The sequence below is a fragment of the Trachypithecus francoisi genome, unplaced genomic scaffold, assembly GCF_009764315.1.
Source record: "Trachypithecus francoisi isolate TF-2019V2 unplaced genomic scaffold, Tfra_2.0 Lachesis_group7, whole genome shotgun sequence".
In the NCBI taxonomy this organism is placed as follows: Eukaryota; Metazoa; Chordata; class Mammalia; order Primates; family Cercopithecidae; genus Trachypithecus; species Trachypithecus francoisi.
Window position 1 is genome coordinate 57,641,441 of NW_022681472.1, and position 18,076 is coordinate 57,659,516.

Below are 18,076 nucleotides of genomic sequence, written 5' to 3' on the forward strand. Positions count from 1 at the left end.
GAGACGTTCAGTAACTTGCTCAAGGGCACATAGCTACTAAGGGAGCAGAATCGTGACTGGAAGCCAGGCCCTCACCTGGGGGTCTCTACCCTTAATACATGGATCCCTCCATCCCTCAAGATTCCAGAGCATGTCTAAGCACTCATGGCAGAATCAGTGACACTGCTGCATTTGTAAATGGGGAAGTTGAGTTTGGCACTCAAGAATAGAAAATTGTGACTCAAGGAGACGGGAAAGAAGGAAAACGGAAATTTTAAAAAGGAAAGGCAGTATCCATCTGCTTTGTCCAAGATGGCTACTCTTGTTAAAAGTGGAGGGTGTCCAGGTTCTTGGCATCTTGAACAAAGAATTGGCTAAAACACACAAACAAAGCAAAGAAGGAATGAAGAGACGGATTGAAAATGAAAGTATACTCCACAGTGTGGGAGTGGGCCTGAACATAGGGGCTCAAAGGACCCATTACAGAATTTTTGGGAGTTTAAATACCCCCTAGAGGATTCCACTGGTTACTTTGGGTACGCCCTACGTAAATGGAGAGGATGAACTAAAGTTACAGTCGTAAATGGAGAGGATGAACTAAAGTTACAGTCATTTATGGCGTAGGCCCTACGGAGAGGATATTTCCTGTTACAGCTGAAGTGTGAATTGGCCTTATGTTCCCTGCCTCCCGACTCTATTTTCCTGCCTCACCCTCACATGCCTATTCTTCCTTTGGTTCCTTCTTCATCTTTGCTTTGGGTACAGATGATCTAATGTTGTCTAAGCCTATCATTTTCATTGAGTTGTAAAGATAAAGCAACACAGCATGTATACATATAGTCAGTGAGAATCCTGTAGTTAAAATTTGGACTTTCAAGGGTCTTAGTTACTTTTGAGAACAGAAGGGAGGCAAATGTAATTCCATTTTCTTCCTACATTAGCTCCCTGGGAGTGCTGTGGTCTCATTCATGGATCCCTAAGGTCAACATTCCCTCCACCCCTCAAGATGCCAGAACACATCTAAGCATTCATGGTAGAATCAGTGATGCCACTCGCTTGCTTGGTTGACCCCTTCCTCAGACACAGCCTGTGCTGTGATGGGTGTGGGCATTCAGACCTGTCTCTAGCACGGCTGAGGGACAGGAACTGTGTCGGACAGGAAGAATTCTTCTTCTTGAGTGGTGGGTTGACCTCGGCCACCAATGGGAGGAGAGAATCTGCTGTAAGATGAGGAAAGGTCAGGGTTCTGATCTGGCCTAAGACTCCTGAGAGATGATTTTTGATGTGATAATAGAATATTGAGCCTAAATCATGTTCCTAAATTTGTCACTTAAAAATAAACACATGAGGTTCCCGGGCAAGATGGCCAAATAAGAACAGCTCCAGTCTGCAGCTCCCAGCAAGACCAACTCTGAAGATGGGTGATTTCTGCATTTCCAGCTGAGGTACTCAGTTCATCTCACTGGGACTGGTTAGACAGTGGGTACAGCCCATGGAGGGTAAAAGGAGAAGCAGGGTGGGGTGTTGCCTCACCTGGGAAGTGCAAGGGGTTGGGGAACTCCCTCCCCTAGCCAAGGGAAGCCACGCTGTGAGGAATGGTGCACTCTGGCCCAGATAGTATGCTTTTTCCATGGTCTTCACAACCTGCAGACAGGGAGATTCCTTCAGGTACCTACGCCACCAGGGCCCTGGGTTTCAAGCACAAAACTGGAGGGCCATTTGGGCAGACACCAAGCTAGCTGCCGAAGTTTTTTTTTCGTACCTCAGTGGCACCTGGAACCCCAGCGAGGCAGAGCCATTCCCTCCCCTGGAAAGGAGGCTGAAGCCAGGGAGCCAAGTGGTCTCGCTCAGCAGGTCTCACCCACAAGGACCCCAGCAAGCTAAGATCCACTGGCTTGAAATTCTCACTGCCAGCACTGCAGTCTGAAGTTGACCTGGGATGCTCCAGCTTGGTGTGGGGAGGGGCGTCCACCATTACTGAGGGTTGACTAGGTGGTTTTCCCCTCACAGTATAAACAAAGCCACCTGGAAGTTTGGACTGGGCAGAGCCCACCACAGCAGCACAAAGTTGCTGTAGCTAGACTGCCTCTCTAGATTCTTCCTTTCTGGGCTGGGCATCTCTGAAAGAAAGGCAGCAGCCCCAGTCAGGGTCTTATAGATAAAGCTCCCATCTCCCTGGGACAGAGCACCTGGGGGAAGGAGCAGCTGTGGGTGCAGCTTCAGCAGACTTAAACATTCCTGCCTGCCGGCTCTGAAGACAGCAGTGATCTCCCAGCACAGTGCTTGAGCTCTGCTAAAAGACAGACTGCCTCCTCAAGTGGGTCCCTGACCCCTGAGCCTCCTGACTGGGAGATACCTCCCAGCAGGGGTCGACAGACACCTTATATAGGAGAGCTTTGGCTGGCATCTGGCCAGGTGCCCCTCTGGGATAAAGCTTCCAGAAGAAGAAGCAGGCAGCAATCTTTGCTGTTCTGCAGCTTCTGCTGGTGATACCCAGGCAAACAGGATCTGGAGTGAACCCCCAGCAAACTCCAGCAGACCTGCAGAAGAGGGGCCTGACTGCTAGAAGGAAAACCAACAAACAGAAAGCAAGAGCATCAACATCACCAAAAAGGACAACCATGCAAAAACTCCATCCGAAGGTCACCAACAGCAAAGACCAAAGGTAGGTAAATCCACAAAGATGAGGAAAAACCAGTGCAAAAAGTCTGAAAATTCCAAAAACCAGAAAGCCTCTTATTCTCCAATGGATCACAACCCCTCATGGGCAAGGGAATAAAACTGGATGGAGAATGAATTTGACAAATTGACAGAAGTAGGCTTCAGAAGGTGGGTAATAACAAACTCCTCCTAGCTAAAGAAGCATGTTCTAACCCAATGCAAGGAAACTAAGAACCCTGATAAAAAGTTAGAGGAAATGCTAACTAGAATAACCAGTTTAGAGAAGAATATAAATGACCTGATAGAGCTGAAAAAGATAGCACGAGAACTTTGTGAAGCATATGCAAGTATCAATAGCCAAATCGATCAAGCAGAAGAATGGGTATCAGAGTTTGATGGTCAACTTTATGAAATAAGGCATGAAGACAAGGCTAGAGAAAAAAGAATGAAAACAAATGAGCAAAACCTCCAAGAAATATGGGACTATGTGAAAAGACCAAACTTACGTTTGATTGGTGTGCCTGAAAATGATGGGGAGAATGGAACCAAGTTGGTAAACACACTTCAGAATATTATCCAGGAGAACTTCCCCAACCTAGCAAGACAGGCCAACATTCAAATTCAGGAAATACAGAGAACACCACAAAGATACTCCTCGAGAAGAGCAACCCCAAGGCACATAATTGTCAGATTCATCAAGGTTGAAATGAAAAAAAAAATGTTAAAGGCAGCCAGAAAGAAAGGCTGGGTTACTCACAAAGGAAGCCCATCAAACTAACAGTGGATCTCTCTGCAGAAACCTTACCAGATAGTGAGGGCCAATATTCAACATTTTTAAAGAAAAGAATTTTCAACCCAGAATTTCATATCCAGCCAAACTAAGCTTCATAAGACAAGGAGAAATAAAATCCTTTACAGACAAGCAAATTCTGAGGGATTTTGTCACCACCATTCCTGCCTTACAAGAGCTCCCAAAGGAAAAACTAATTATGGAAAGGAAAAACCGGTACCAACCACTGCAAAAACAAACCAAAATGCAAAGACCATCAACACTGTGAAGAAACTACATCAACTAATGGGCAAAATAACCAGCTAGTATCATAATGACAGGATCAAATTCACATAGAACAATATTAACCTTAAATTGTAAATAGGCTAAATGCCTTCAATTAAAAGGCACAGACTGGCAAATTGGATAAAGAGTCAAGACCCATCAGTGTGATGTATTCAGGAGGCGCATCTCACATGTAAAGACACACATAGGCTCAAAATAAAGGGATGGAAGAAGATCTACCAAACAAATGGAAAGCAAAAAAAGAAAAAAAAAAAATTAAAAAAAAGCAGAGGTTGCAATCCTAATCTCCGATAAAACAGACTTTAAACCAACAAAGATCAAAAAAGACAAAGAAGGGCATTACATAATGGTAAAGGGATCAACACAACAAGAAGAGCTAACTAACCTAAATATATATGCACTCAATACAGGAGCACCCAGATTCATAAACCAAGTTCTTAGAGACCTACAAAGAGACTTAGACTCCCACACAATAATAGTGGGAGACTTTAACACCCCACTGTCAATATTAGACAGATCAATGAGACAGAAAATTAACAAGAATATTCAGGACTTGAACTCAGCTCTGGACCAAGCAGACCTAATAGACATCTACAGAACTCTCCACCCCAAATCACAGAATATACATTCTTCTCAGCACCACATCACACTTATTCTAAAATCGAACACATAATTGGAAATAAAACACTCCTCGGCAAATGAAAAAGAATGGAAATCATAACAAACCATCTCTCAGATCACAATGCAATCAAATTAGAACTCAGGATTAAGAAACTCACTCAAAACCGCACAGGTACATGGAAACTGAACAACCTGCTCCTGAATGACTAGTGGGTAAATAATGAAATTAAGACAGAAATAAATAAGTTCTTTGAAACCAATGAAAACAAAGACACAATGTACCAGAATCTCGGGAAACAGCTAAAGCAGTGTTTAGAGGGAAATTTATAGCGCCCACAGTAGAAACCAGGAAATATCTAAAATTGATACCCTAACATCACAATTAAAAGAACTAGAGAAACAAGAGCAAACAAATTCAAAAACTAGCAGATGACAAGAAATAACTAAGATCAGAGCAGAACTGAAGGAGATAGGAACACACACACACACACACACACACACACACACACACACACAATCAATGAATCAAGGAGCTGGTTTTTTGAAAAGAGTACCAAAATAGATAGACTGCTAGCCAGACTAATAAAGAAGAAAAGGGAGAAGAATCTAATTGACACAATAAAAAACGATACAGGGGATATCCCCACTGATCCCAAAGAAATACAAACTACCATCAGAGAATACTATAAACACATCTATGGAAATAAACTAAAAAATCTAGAAGAAATGGATAAATTCCTGGACACATACACCCTCCTAAGACTAAACCAGAAAGAAGTTGAATCCCTGAATAGTCAAATAACAAATTTTGAAATTGAGGCAGTAATTAATAGCCTACCAACAAAAAAAGCCCAGGACCAGATGGATTAACAGCCGAATTCTACCAGAGGTACAAGGAGGAGCTTGCACCATTCCTTCTGAAACTATTCCAAACAATAGAAAAAGAGGGACTCCTACCTAACTCATTTTATGAGGTCAGCATCATCCTGATACCAAAACCTGGCAGAGAAACAAGAAAAAAGAAAATTTCAGGACAATATCCCTGATGAGCATTGATGTGAAAATCCTAAATAAAATACTGACAAACCGAATCTGGCAGCACATGAAAAAGCTTATCCACCATGATCAAGTCAGCTTCATCCCTGGGATGCAAGGCTGGTTCAACATATGCAAATCAATAAACATAATCCATCACATAAACAGGACCAATGACAAAAATCACATGATCATCTCAATAGATGCAGAAAAGGCCTTCGAAAAAATTCAAAACCCCTTCATGCTAAAAACACTCAATAAACTAGGTATTAATGGAACATACCTTAAAATAATAAGAGCTACTTATGACAAATCCACAGCCAATATCACACTGAATGGGCAAAAGCTGGAAGCACTCCCTTTGAAAACTGGCAGAATTCCTCTTCAACATAGTATTGGAAGTTCTGCCCAGGGCAATCAGGCAAGAGAAAGAAATAAAGGGTATTCAAATAAGAAGAGAGGAAGTCAGATTATCTCTGTTTGCAGAAGATGACATGATTGTATAATCTGAAAACCCCATTGTCTCAGCCCCAAAACTCCTTCAGCTGATAAGCAATTTCAGCAAAGTCTCAGGATACAAAATCAATGTGCAAAAATCACAAGCATTCCTATACACCAATCATACACAGACAGAGAGCAAAATCATGAGCAAACTCCCACTCATAATTGTTACAGAGAGAATAAAATACCTAGGAATACAACTTAGAAGGGATGTGAAGGACCTCTTCAAGGAGAATGACAAACCACTGCTCAAGGAAATAAGAGAGGACATTAAAAGATGGAAAAACATTCCGTGCTCATGGTAGGAAGAATCTATCATGAAAATGGCCATACTGCCCAAAGTAATTTATAGATTCAATGCTCTTCCCATCAAGCTACCATTGACTTTCTTCACAGAATTAAAAAAGTACTTTAAATTTCATATGAAAGCAAAAAAGAGCCTCTATAGCCAAGACAATTCTAAGCAAAAAGAACAAAGCTGGAGGCATCATGCTACCTGACTTCAAACTATACTACAAGGCTACAGTAACCAAAACAGCATGGTACTGGTACCAAAACAGATACATAGACCAATGGAACAGAACAGAGGCCTCAAAATTAACACCACACATCTACAACCCTCTGATCTTTGACAAACTTGACAAAAACAAGAAATGGGGAAAGGATTCCCTATTTAATAAATGGTGTTGGGAAAACTGGCTAGTGATATTCAGAAAACTGAAACTGGACCCCTTCCTTACACCTTATACAAAAATCAACTCCAGATAGATTAAGGATTTAAACGTAAGACCTGAAACCATAAAAACCCGAGAAGAAAACCTAAGTAATACCATTCAGGACATAGGCATGGGCAAAGACTTCATGATGAAAACACCAAAAGCAATGGTAACAAAAACCAACACGGACAAATGGGATCTAATTAAACTAAAGAGCTTCTGCACAGCAAAAGAAACTATCATCAGAGTGAACAGGCAACCTACAGAATGGGAGAAAATTTTTGCAATCTATCCATCTGACAAAGGGCTAATATCCAGAATCTACAAGAAACTTAAACAAATTTACAAGAAAAAAACAGCCCCATCAAAAAGTGGGCAAAGGATATAAACAGACACTTCTCAAAAGAAGACATTTATGTGGCCAACAAACATATGAAAAAAAGCTCTTCATCACTGGTCATTAAAGAACTGCAAAGCAAAACCACAATGATATACCATCTCACGCCAGTTAGAATGGTGATCATTAAAAAGTCAGAAAACAACAGATGCTAGAGAGGATGTGAAGAAATAGGAATCCTTTTACACTATTGGTGGGAACATAAATTAGTTCAATCATCGTGGAACACAGTGTGGCGATCCCTTAAGGATCTAGAACTAGAAATACCATTTGACCCAGAAATCCCATTACTGGGTATATACCCAAAGGATTATAAATCATTCTACTATAAAGACACACACAGGTATATTTATTGCAACACTATTCACAATAGTAAAGACTTGGAACCAACCCAAATGCCCATCAATGTTAGACTGGATAAAGAAAATGTAGCACATATACACCATAGAATACTACGTAGCCATAAAAAAGAATAATTTCGTGTCCTTTACAGGGACGTGGATGAAGCTGGAAACCATCATTCTCAGCAAACTAACACAGGAACAGAAAACCAAACACCGCATGTTCTCACTCATAGGTGGGAACTGAACAACGAGAATATATGGCACGGGGAGGGGAACATCACACACCGGGGCCTGTTGCAGGGTGCTGGGCGAGGGGAGGGATGGCATTAGGAGAAATACCTAATGTAAATGACGGGTTGATGGGTGCAGCAAACCACCATGGCACATGTATACCTATGTAACAGACCTGCACGTTCTGCGCTTGTATCCCAGAACCTAAAGTATCATTTAAAAAAAAAGAAAAAAAGTATAAAAAATAAAATAAACACATGAATGTAAAAATGTTCATTTGAGGTCCTAAAAATAAATCTGCATATGGTTTTGCTCATTCACCCAGATGTTGATCTAGCACAAAAATATTTTCTTTAAAAAGGAACACAACTGCATTTTGGCGTATGTGGCAGACTGAATGATGGCCCCCAAAAATGTCTACATCCAAATCGCTGAAACCTGTGAATACATTAACTTGTACAGGAAGACAAACTTTGAAGATGTGATTACATTAAGAATATTGAGATGGAAGGAAAAATTCCCCTGAATTATTCACATGGTCCCAGTGTAATCCCAGGATCTTTTTAAGTGGAAGAGAAAAGCAGAGTAAAATACACAGAGGATGGCAGCCTGAGAAGGATTCAATCTGCTGTTGCTGCCTTTGAAGATGGATGAAGAGGGCCATAGGCCAAGGAACTCAGTAAGCTTCTAGAACTGGGGAAAGGCAGGGGAAAGAATTCTCCCCAACAGCCTCCAGAAGGAACACACCCCTGAGGAAACCTTAGTTTTAGCCCAATGAAACTGATTTCAGACTTCTGACCTCAAGAACTATAAGATAATAATTGTATTTTTAAGCGACTGGCTTTCTTAAACATTGTTATAGCCGCCAGAGGGGAACTAATCTGGTATGATTCAGAGCTACACAGAATCCACAGTAGTCCCATCAATTTTAGAGTTTTTCCCTACCAATGTTATGAAATACAAAACAATTTCAGCTTGTCACTACAAGCACTATTCTGTGGATACTAAAGCTAAACCACAGGAAGCAATGTCAGGGAAGAGCAACTAGAAAATTTATGAGTTGGAGTCCTACACCCCATTCATTGTCAAGCTTAATTAATTATAAACTTGTTTTCACCCCAGTCTTCACCCAGACCAGTTACTGGTGTTTGGAGGTGAACAATCAGAAATTTGTATTTTTCATTAAATTGCTTGAATTTCTCAGTTGTGGAGGGACATGGATTCAGCTAAGAATGTATGTATCAACACTTGTTATCAAGTTACAGGTGTTAACTCATATTAACAAATAGAACCTTAATTTGTTGATGGTTCTCCTGGTCCATAGCTTGTCCCCAACTCATCACTTTCTAACAGATATTTAGAAAAGCACAAAACAGAAACTTGACAGTGACTCCTCTGAAGCAAAGGAACATTCTCCTAAGTGCTGCAGACCAGCCACAAGAAAGAAAAGATGGCCAGACACAGGCACAAAGCTTCCCGCAGCAGTCACAAGGCTTGAGGAGTGTGGCTTTTCAAAGAGGAAGCGAAAAAAAGAAAAAAAAAAAAAAAATAGAATGGGAAGCTCTGTGAGATCCTGCAGTAAATTCCAATTTATCCAGAATAATTGAAAGCAGGGAGATTAGCATAATAATGTGGCAGAATACATGAATTGCCAGTTTGCAAAGTAGCAGAATAGAATAACATAGCCCTTAATATGAAAATGGTTCTAAGTTTAATTTAATCTCTTTGATGATTTGGAAGTCACCTCAGGGTGCTACAATATTTCCTTTCTGTGATCATGAATATTAATCATCAGGACTTAGCGCTCTAGAAAACAGTTTAAGAAATTCAAGCTTTCCTCTGCAGGCTTCTTAAGAGCCATGCGTATCTGAGCATTTCGTAAGGAATGGGTGTCCTTACAGTTATAGCCTGGAAACACTGTGGGCCTGTGAATGGACTGAGGTGCTTTATAGTGAAGAAAATGCCTCTGGGAGGCTGACGCACCTTCCTTTTGTTTTATTTATTTCATTTCATTTCCTTTATTTATTTATTTATTTTTCCAAAAGACATTGCCCCAAAGCACCTTCCTTCTGATGATCACTTTTTTTTTTTTTTTTGAGACGGAGTCTCGCTCTGTCACCCAGGCTGGAGTGCAGTGGCCAGATCTCAGCTCACTGCAAGCTCCGCCTCCCGGGTTCCCACCATTCTCCTGCCTCAGCCTCCCGAGTAGCTGGGACTACAGGCACCCGCCACCTCGCCCGGCTAGTTTTTTGTATTTTTTAGTAGAGACAGGATTTTACCGTGTTAGCCAGGATGGTCTTGATCTCCTGACCTCGTGATCCGCCCGTCTTGGCCTCCCAAAGTGCTGGGATTACAGGCTTGAGCCACCGCGCCCGGCCCTGATGATCACTTTTTACATTCCTTAGCAAATGTGGTGGAGTGAAGTCAACAGGGGCTGGGTGGGGGTCAATTTGTGCCTTCTGTATATTCTCTGCAATTCTCTCTGTCTCTTGCACAAATTGGATTCCACAGAAAAGGGGCAGTGTCCATTTTCCTCCCTATACTATTTGTTCAGGGCCGAGTTCTCAGCAGGGAGTGTTGATTTCATCAGCCCACGAGGACTAAAGGTTCCTCCCTGCCTCAGCGTCTGCATCTTCATCAGTACTGATCACAAAACCATTGACCAACAGCAGCCAGGACCACTGGGCAAAAGTGTTGAGCAGGAGCTAACACGGTGCTGTAAACCCAAAAATAAAATTCTAAGGCTCCCCCAATCATCTGAATGAAACCCTCCTCTCAGCCAAGTGCATGCTAAAGTTAACCTGAAAAACGTGCTCAGGCCATGATGGAAGGGGTATTGGACATGCCTCATTATACCCTCCTCCCTCTTGGAATTCAGGAAAAGTCCACCAGTATTAACAGCAACACAGATCTTACATGTGATAAGAACTATTTCCAAGCTATTCTCTCTGAAGCCTGCTACTTAGAGTCTTCATCTGTATGATAAAACCTTGGTCTCCACAACCACTAATCATAATCTAGACATTCCTTTTTATTGATCATAACTCTTACAACCAATTGCCAATTGGAACATTTTTAAATGCACCTACGACCTGGGAGTCCCGCTATCCCCAGCATTCACGTTGCCCCACCCTTCCAGATGGAATCAATGTATGTACATCTTACATGTATTTGATTGATATTTCATGTCTCTCTAAAACGTACAAAACTAGGCTGTGCCCCAATCACCTTGGGCGTATGTTCTTAGGACCTCTTGAGGGCTGTGTCACAGGGCATTGGTCATTCATATTTGACTCAGAATAATAAATCTCCAAATGTTTTGCAGTGTTTGACTCTTCATCGGCAGTGTCTAATGAGATTTATTTTTCTTAGATTCCAGTCATGAAGCAATTCTCTTCAAATGGAGAATGTATTCATCCCTTTCACTACAGAGGTGTGGAGCATAGCACTCCCAGATTTAAAGAAAAGAACACAAATAACACTAATTAAAATGTGTCATTTTTTCCTTTTTTTTTTTGAGATAGAGTCTCACTCTGTCACCCAGGCTGTAGTGCAATGTCATGGTCTCAGCTCACTGCAAACTCTGCCTCCCGGGTTCAAGCAATTCTCCTGCCTCAGCCTCCCAAGTAGCTTAAGTAGTTGGGGCTACAGGCATGAGCCACGACACCCAGCCACCCCCCTTTTTTTTTTTTGAGATGGAGCTTTGCTTTTGCTGACCAGGCTGGAGTGTGCAATGGCCTGATCTTGGCTCACCACAACCTCCACCTCCTGGGTTCAAGTGATTCTCCTGCCTCAGCCTCCCAAGAAGCTGGAACTACAGGCATGCGCCACCACACTGGCTAATTTTGTATTTTTAGTTGAGATGGGGTTTCTCCATGTTGGTCAGGCTGGTCCTGACCTCAGGTGATCCGCCCGCCTCGGCCTCCCAAAGTGCTGGGATTACAGGCGTGAGCCACCGCATGCGGCCAATTTTTGTATTTTTAGTAGAGATGGGGTTTGGCCAGGTTGGTCTCGAATTCCTGACCTCAAGTGATCCACCTGCTTCAGCCTCCCAAAGTGCTAGGATTATAGGCTTGAGCCACTGCACCCAATCTGAATCATCTTTTAAATTTTAATGTAATTCTAATTTTTATTTAATTAGCAAAGATTAAGAAAAATTAGACAAGTGCAAGTATATGGAAACACCCATCACACACTTTGGAAAAACAATTTTCAGAGTGCATACAGAGCCTTGGAAATGTCTCATAGCCTTTGGCCCAGTAATTGCACTTTTGGGAATTTGTTCTCAGGGAATAATCCTGAATATAGAAACACTTTATTCACAATAATTATTGATTTGTTTTATTTTTAAAAGTTATAGCATTATGTATAACAATAAAAACTGAAAACAACCTAAACATCTAACAATGGGGAACATTAAGCAAATTATAATATATGGTAGGACTCTTATGCGGCCATTAAGATATCTGTACTCAAAGTTGTTAAAACTTGACAAATACTTTTGTTACTAAGTGAAAATGACAAGACAGAAAACTTCATCCACATAATGAAATCAATTAGATATTTCTAGATGCATGAAAATAGGGCCAGGAAAGATGTATTAAAAATTATTAGTAGAGATTCTCTTTGTGGGTAGGGTAGAATTATGAATAAGTTTTTCTCTTTATCTGTTATATTTTTCTATACTGCCTGTGTTTGTGCAACAGACATTGTATTTTTCATAAGTTTATTCTCAGAGGAAGGGAGGGATCTTTTTTTGTTTGTTTGTTTCAAAATCTTCATCTCTGAAGAATTAATTTAACACAACTTGTTCAGATAGTTACTGCTCTAGGTGAAGGAACAACCACTGGTGGCCCAACCAGAAAGGAGAAGAAGTTGACAGATCCCGGAGTGCTTCTGATGAGTCAGGGTCATTTCGAATGCCTGCTTCTGCATCCCACCCAAATATGAAGTGTCCCATTAACTGTGCACATGGGTTCAGTCCTACTGTCCTGGGAGCAGGCCCTGGACTTCAGCTTCAAGGCTCAATAACAGTTCATCTTGCAGGCCTCCATTTCCATAACCAAATTCCCTGGGGTTTGCTGTAGGCCACTGCACCCACATCCCACCCTCTCCTGTAGCTCAGTTCTTTTTGTCTCCTTGTGTTATGTCCCCTCACCCATCCAGCACCCAACAGTTCTCTCAGGGGTTGTAGCTCCACTTCTGCAGGACCCAGATGTCCTGGAATGAGGGCTGGCCTCTAAAATGAGCCCTCTAGGAAGCCAAAGGCCCACTCCCGTGGCCCTGCTGTCTGCTGCCAAATGCTCTCCCATTGTGCCTCACTTGCCTGCCAAGACAAGGAGCGACTGCCAGCATCCCTGGTGCTGCCCACCCACCCAGTCCTTTTTGTTCCTTGCAGCTGAAGCTCTCCTGGTCCTCTCCTGATTCCTGTCTCTGTCTCCTTATGTTTGTCTCTGGGTCCCACCCACTGCTGAGCCACCAGTCATTGCCATGACTCTAGCTCCTTATCCTGCTTGCCTACCTCCCCAAGTTTGCTGGGGTCCCACAAGGAAAATGTAGCCAACGCTAGGGCCCCTCCCCCTGTTATGTTCAGGAAACTGGCTCTGGGAGAGTGATTTGGGGAGTAAAATGGAGTGTCTCTTACTAAAATGATCTAGGCCTCAGTGCTACAGTGTTTGTACTTCTGATGGAATGGAGCCTGGAGCCCAGATCCCTGCTCTTATTCGAGACTCTAGTAAAGTTGTGAATAAATAATGATGATGATGGTGAACTTTCCATATGACTGGCACTGTGCTAACCATTTAGCATGGAGAGTCACACTTCATCTTAAAATAACCCCATATGACAGGAGAGTACAACTGATAGTCCCATTTTATAGCTGAGGATACTAAGGCTCGTGTAGGTGAACTAACTTGGTCAAAGTGACTGAAAGATGCAGGATTTGAACCCAAGTCAGAGTTTTATCATTAACCCCCAGTCTGGGGGATATAACCCCAAAGGATCTGGGTCCAGGCAGGTCATTGCAATAAGTTGATGGAGTGGCCACAATGAGTGTGGCCCGAAAAGTATATGTCCATCTGTAGTGTAAGGTCACCACAAAGTATCAGGTGACTTGTAACAGGCCAGATTCTGAGCCCAGTGTGGCCAGAGGTTCTGAGTTTTTCAAGAGATGCCAACCAGGGTGGATTTTTATGTGCAGTCTCCCCACACTGTAATGCAGGTTAAATTGTTCAAACACGCAGGGTGGGCCAAATGAAGTGTCCTGTCACTCACCCATTTGCAACCTCTGCACTGTGCTATACTGTGCACCTTCCAATTCTTACTTGAGATACATGTCCTTCTTTTTTTAAAGGGCTCAGGCTACATACCTGCACGATCTCTAGCATCTCTGCCTTGCTGATATAGCCATTTCCATCCAGGTCGTACATGCTGAAGGCCCATTTCAGCTTCTGCTCCAGCTTCCCCCTGGAAGTGACACTCAGGGCGATGATGAATTCTCTAAAGTCTATTGTCCCATCTCCATTTGCATCGAAGGTGCGGAAGACATGCTCTGCAAATTTGGAAGCATCCCCATAAGGGAAAAAGTTCCCATATATTTTCTTAAACTCTTCCATTGACAAATGTCCACTGGGGCAGTCTCTCAAGAAGCCTTTATACCATTCCTGGATCTCATGCTCTGTAAAGTCTGTGCTTTCCAGCAAGTCCTGCATGACCTCTGGGCGCAGCTTGCTGTTCTGTTTCCCCATCCTGGTGGCAAGAATTCAGCTGCAGATAGAAAAGAAAACATATATAATTTGTAGAGCTGCTCTTTAGGGCTGCATTTTATAATTTGTGATTATTCCTTTGGGAAGAAGAAAAAACAAACAAATAAACTCTATACGAGTCCAATAACACTGTCTAGGTTTTGCAACATACTGGTCAGCCAAACAAAATAATAGAAAGATAGGCCAGTACAGGATGCACAGCAGAATTATAACTGACCAGAAAATGAATATTTCTTTTATACAGAGCCATCCTGAAAGCAAAAGGTTCAGAGAGAGGGTGAGGTAGAGGGAAGTGAGGGCAAGGAAGGAGAGACAGAGGAGGGAGGGAGGGAGAATTAATTGCTTACTTAATTTTGACATCAATTTGCCAGAGGTTGAGCTTACATTTAAGAAAGCTGGGGTTCTGATAGCTAATCCAAGTATTAGCAGGGAAAAGTAAAGGAAAGGAGGAAGAGAGTGACCAAGGAAAAGAATTTAGCAGGTTTTATTGCTAGAATATTTCCAAGTAAAATGCTGCTTGGATACCTTCTGAATATTATAAACACAGACATGAAGACGGAAAATGGAAGTAAACCTGTCTAATACCACCAAACTCTACCATGCTAGTTCAGTGATTTAAATGCATGGAATCAATCACTGACAATGTGGGGATTTGATAGTAAAGATGATGCTTCATAAAGTTATGTCTTACGATTTTGGCTCATGAAATAGGCCAAACGTTTCTCTTTAAAATACAAATAAATTTGCATTTTCTTATCATAGCAATAGCACATATCTATAGCAAAATAGTAAAACAGTGATACATAAAGAAAAAAATTAGCATCAGTTCAAATACTAACCCTTAGAGATAACAACTGCTAGCATGTTGATATGTGTTCTTCCAGATTTTTTGTATGTGTACTTAAATATGCTGTTAATATATATTTCCATACATTTACATTTTAAAAACACAAGAATGCACACCTTTTTGTTATCTATTTTTAAACTTAATATGGTGTGGAAAATAAAGGCAACTTTTACTAGGTGGGGAAATATCTGTAATTATTATTGGCCTTGGGGTAAAATGCCACTTTGATATTTAAAGCTACTCTCTTAAAGAATGATTTATTTTCGGCCAGGCATGGTGGCTCACGCCTGTAATCCCAACACTTTGGCAGGCCAAGGCAGGTGGATCACAGGTCAGGCGATCAAGACCATCCTGGCTAACAAGGTGAAACCCCGTCTTTATTAAAAATACAAAAAAAATTAGCTGGGCATGGTGGCGGGCACCTGTAGTCCCAGCTACCTGGGAGGCTGAGGCAGGAAAATGGCATGAACCCAGGAGGCGGAGCTTGCAGTGAGCTGAGGTTGCACCACTGCACTCCAGCCTGGGTGACAGAGCGAGACTCAGTCTCGAAAAAAAGAGAATGATTTATTTTCCTGAGTATAGAAAGCACCATTTCTTCAAACTTAAGTTATTTTCTCAATGCATAAAAAGTGCTTCTCATTTATAGTGCTTTTGCACTAGAGACAAATTGGCTTAACATTTGGCTCTCATTTACCAGTGTGTTTCTCGTTCTGAGGATGCAGAATAAGGCGTGGCCCCTTCTCCCTAAGTGTACCTAGCTGTGTGTGCAGGGGATGGTGGTGACAGTGAGGGGACAATATGACAGATATGCCACAGAATAGACAGTGGATTCGGTGAGAGTACCTGGAAAAGATGCCCAACCCAAAGGGTGCATGGGTGCTCTCAGGGAAGCTTTCTTGGAGGAGGTGATATATGAGATTAGTTCCTAATTCCCAAGGTATATGATTTAAGTGTGGTCAAGATAAACCCCTTCGCAAAAAAAAAAAAAAAGCTCTGCACTTGTATTTTGCATTTTTCCTCTATTGGAAAAAAAAACAAACCGTGAAAGCAAGGCTTAGAAAAACTACAGAATACCTGAAAGACAGCATATCTCCATTTTAATAACGATTGTCAATCTTCTTTGCGATTTCAGCCATTGGGGGTTTGTTTCTGTCTCCCTTCTGCTACACGGTCAGACCCTTGAGGCAGAGTCTCCACTGGGGCTGCTTTGTCTTGCTAGGGCCCACCACAAATGGCATTTGGTGAAAGAATGAATGAATGAAGGCATGACTGAGAAAAATGATTGGTAAAAAGGTAACTACAACGTGGAAACATGGAATAGTCTTGGAAAAGGAGGTTTATTGCCAGAAACAAGGGGCTTGGTTTTCAGGATGCTATTTTACACACTGAAAACTATCTGGTGGTTAAGACTTGAGCTTAGGATCTCTTGTATTGAATTTAGTGAGGCCTGTCTGGTGACCTCACTAAAAATAAACTTCTACAGGGTGGTATTTGTATCTCACACTGCTCAAACTGCTTTCATAATACTCATGGTTCAGATAATGACCAGCAAGCCTCATTCATTGCCAAGTTTATTGATTTTGTTTTCTGACTTCTGCACTGGAGGCAGAACCCGCCCTGCTCATATGCAGGCATCCAAAGGGAAGGGAGTATGGGGCACCGCACTCATGAGTATGGCCAACTGCTGTAGGAAGGAACTTACTTTTTGAGTTCCCTCCAGCCTTTTATATTTTAAGACTCTGTCATTCAGGCTGGAATGTGGTGGTGCAATTATGGCCCACTGCAGCCTCAAACTCTTGAGCTCAAGCAATCCTCCTGCCTCAGCTCCCAAATAGCTGGTATTACAGGTGTGCACCACCATGCCTGGCTAAATTTTTAATTTTTTGTGGAGACAGGGGTCTCACTTTGTTGCCCAGACTGGTCTCAGACTCCTAGCTCATGCCATCCTCCAAAGTGCTGGGATTGCAGGCATGAGCCACCACGGTCGGCCCAGAGTTCCCTCTTTGGGCAGAATCAAGCAAACACCATTTTATGCAAAAGCAAAATTAAACTACAACTCAAATGGAGAACAAATGGAATTTATAAATTGAACAGTCTAATATCTTTCACTTCCCTCTGTGTCCTTTTTTTCCTTTGGAGATTAAAAAAAACAAAGTTACAGAGGCTGGTTTGTATTAGAATTGTAAAGCTGTCATTTAGTTGCTAAGTTGGCAATTTGCCTGAGGTCAGAATTCAGAAACATCCGGTAATACATAATACCCGGCTTTCTAGAGCTCTGAAACATTTCATGGAATTTACAAGTAAATTCAAGTTTTCCTTTCGGGGAGTTCTTTAGAATGTATCTCTTCGGGGTGTTTTTCAAACAAATCACCATTATTACAGTTTGCGCAAATTGCTGCTTGCCTGATCTTGGGGAAAAAATGCCATTTTGATATGCAAATCTATTCTCTTAAAGAATGATTTATGTCTCCAATGTATAAAGTACTATTTCTTCACAACCAAACTTAAGTGCCTTTCCTAATGTTTAAAAAGTGCTTCAGGCCGGGCGCGGTGGCTCAAGCCTGTAATCCCAGCACTTTGGGAGGCCGAGACGGGCGGATCACGAGGTCAGGAGATCGAGACCATCCTGGCGAACACAGTGAAACCCCGTCTCTACTAAAAATACAAAAAAAAAAAACTAGCCGGGCGAGGTGGCGGGCGCCTGTAGTCCCAGCTTCTCGGGAGGCTGAGGCAGGAGAATGGCGTAAACCCGGGAGGCGGAGCTTGCAGTGAGCTGAGATCCGGCCACTGCACTCCAGCCTGGGCGACAGAGCGAGACTCCGTCTCAACAAAAAAAAAAAAAAAAAAAAAAAAAAAAAAAAGTGCTTCAAATTTATTAGCTGCTTTCACACTAGAAACAAATTGC

At 42.1% G+C, this 18,076-nt stretch overlaps 1 protein-coding gene across 6 annotated transcripts in view; it reads right to left on the reverse strand.

The window, feature by feature from the left end:
• NCALD (neurocalcin delta) overlaps positions 1 to 18,076 on the reverse strand; it is a 456,646-nt gene that overhangs the window by 21,402 nt on the left and 417,168 nt on the right. For all 6 annotated transcript variants that reach the window (XR_004435463.1, XR_004435466.1, XR_004435464.1 and 3 more), the window contains one exon: positions 13,929 to 14,325. Coding sequence is in view for 2 of the 6 variants with exons in the window: in XM_033203378.1 (XP_033059269.1) it covers positions 13,929 to 14,306 (378 nt within the window). In the remaining 4 variants the exon portion in view is untranslated. The remainder of the gene's footprint in view (positions 1 to 13,928; positions 14,326 to 18,076) is intronic.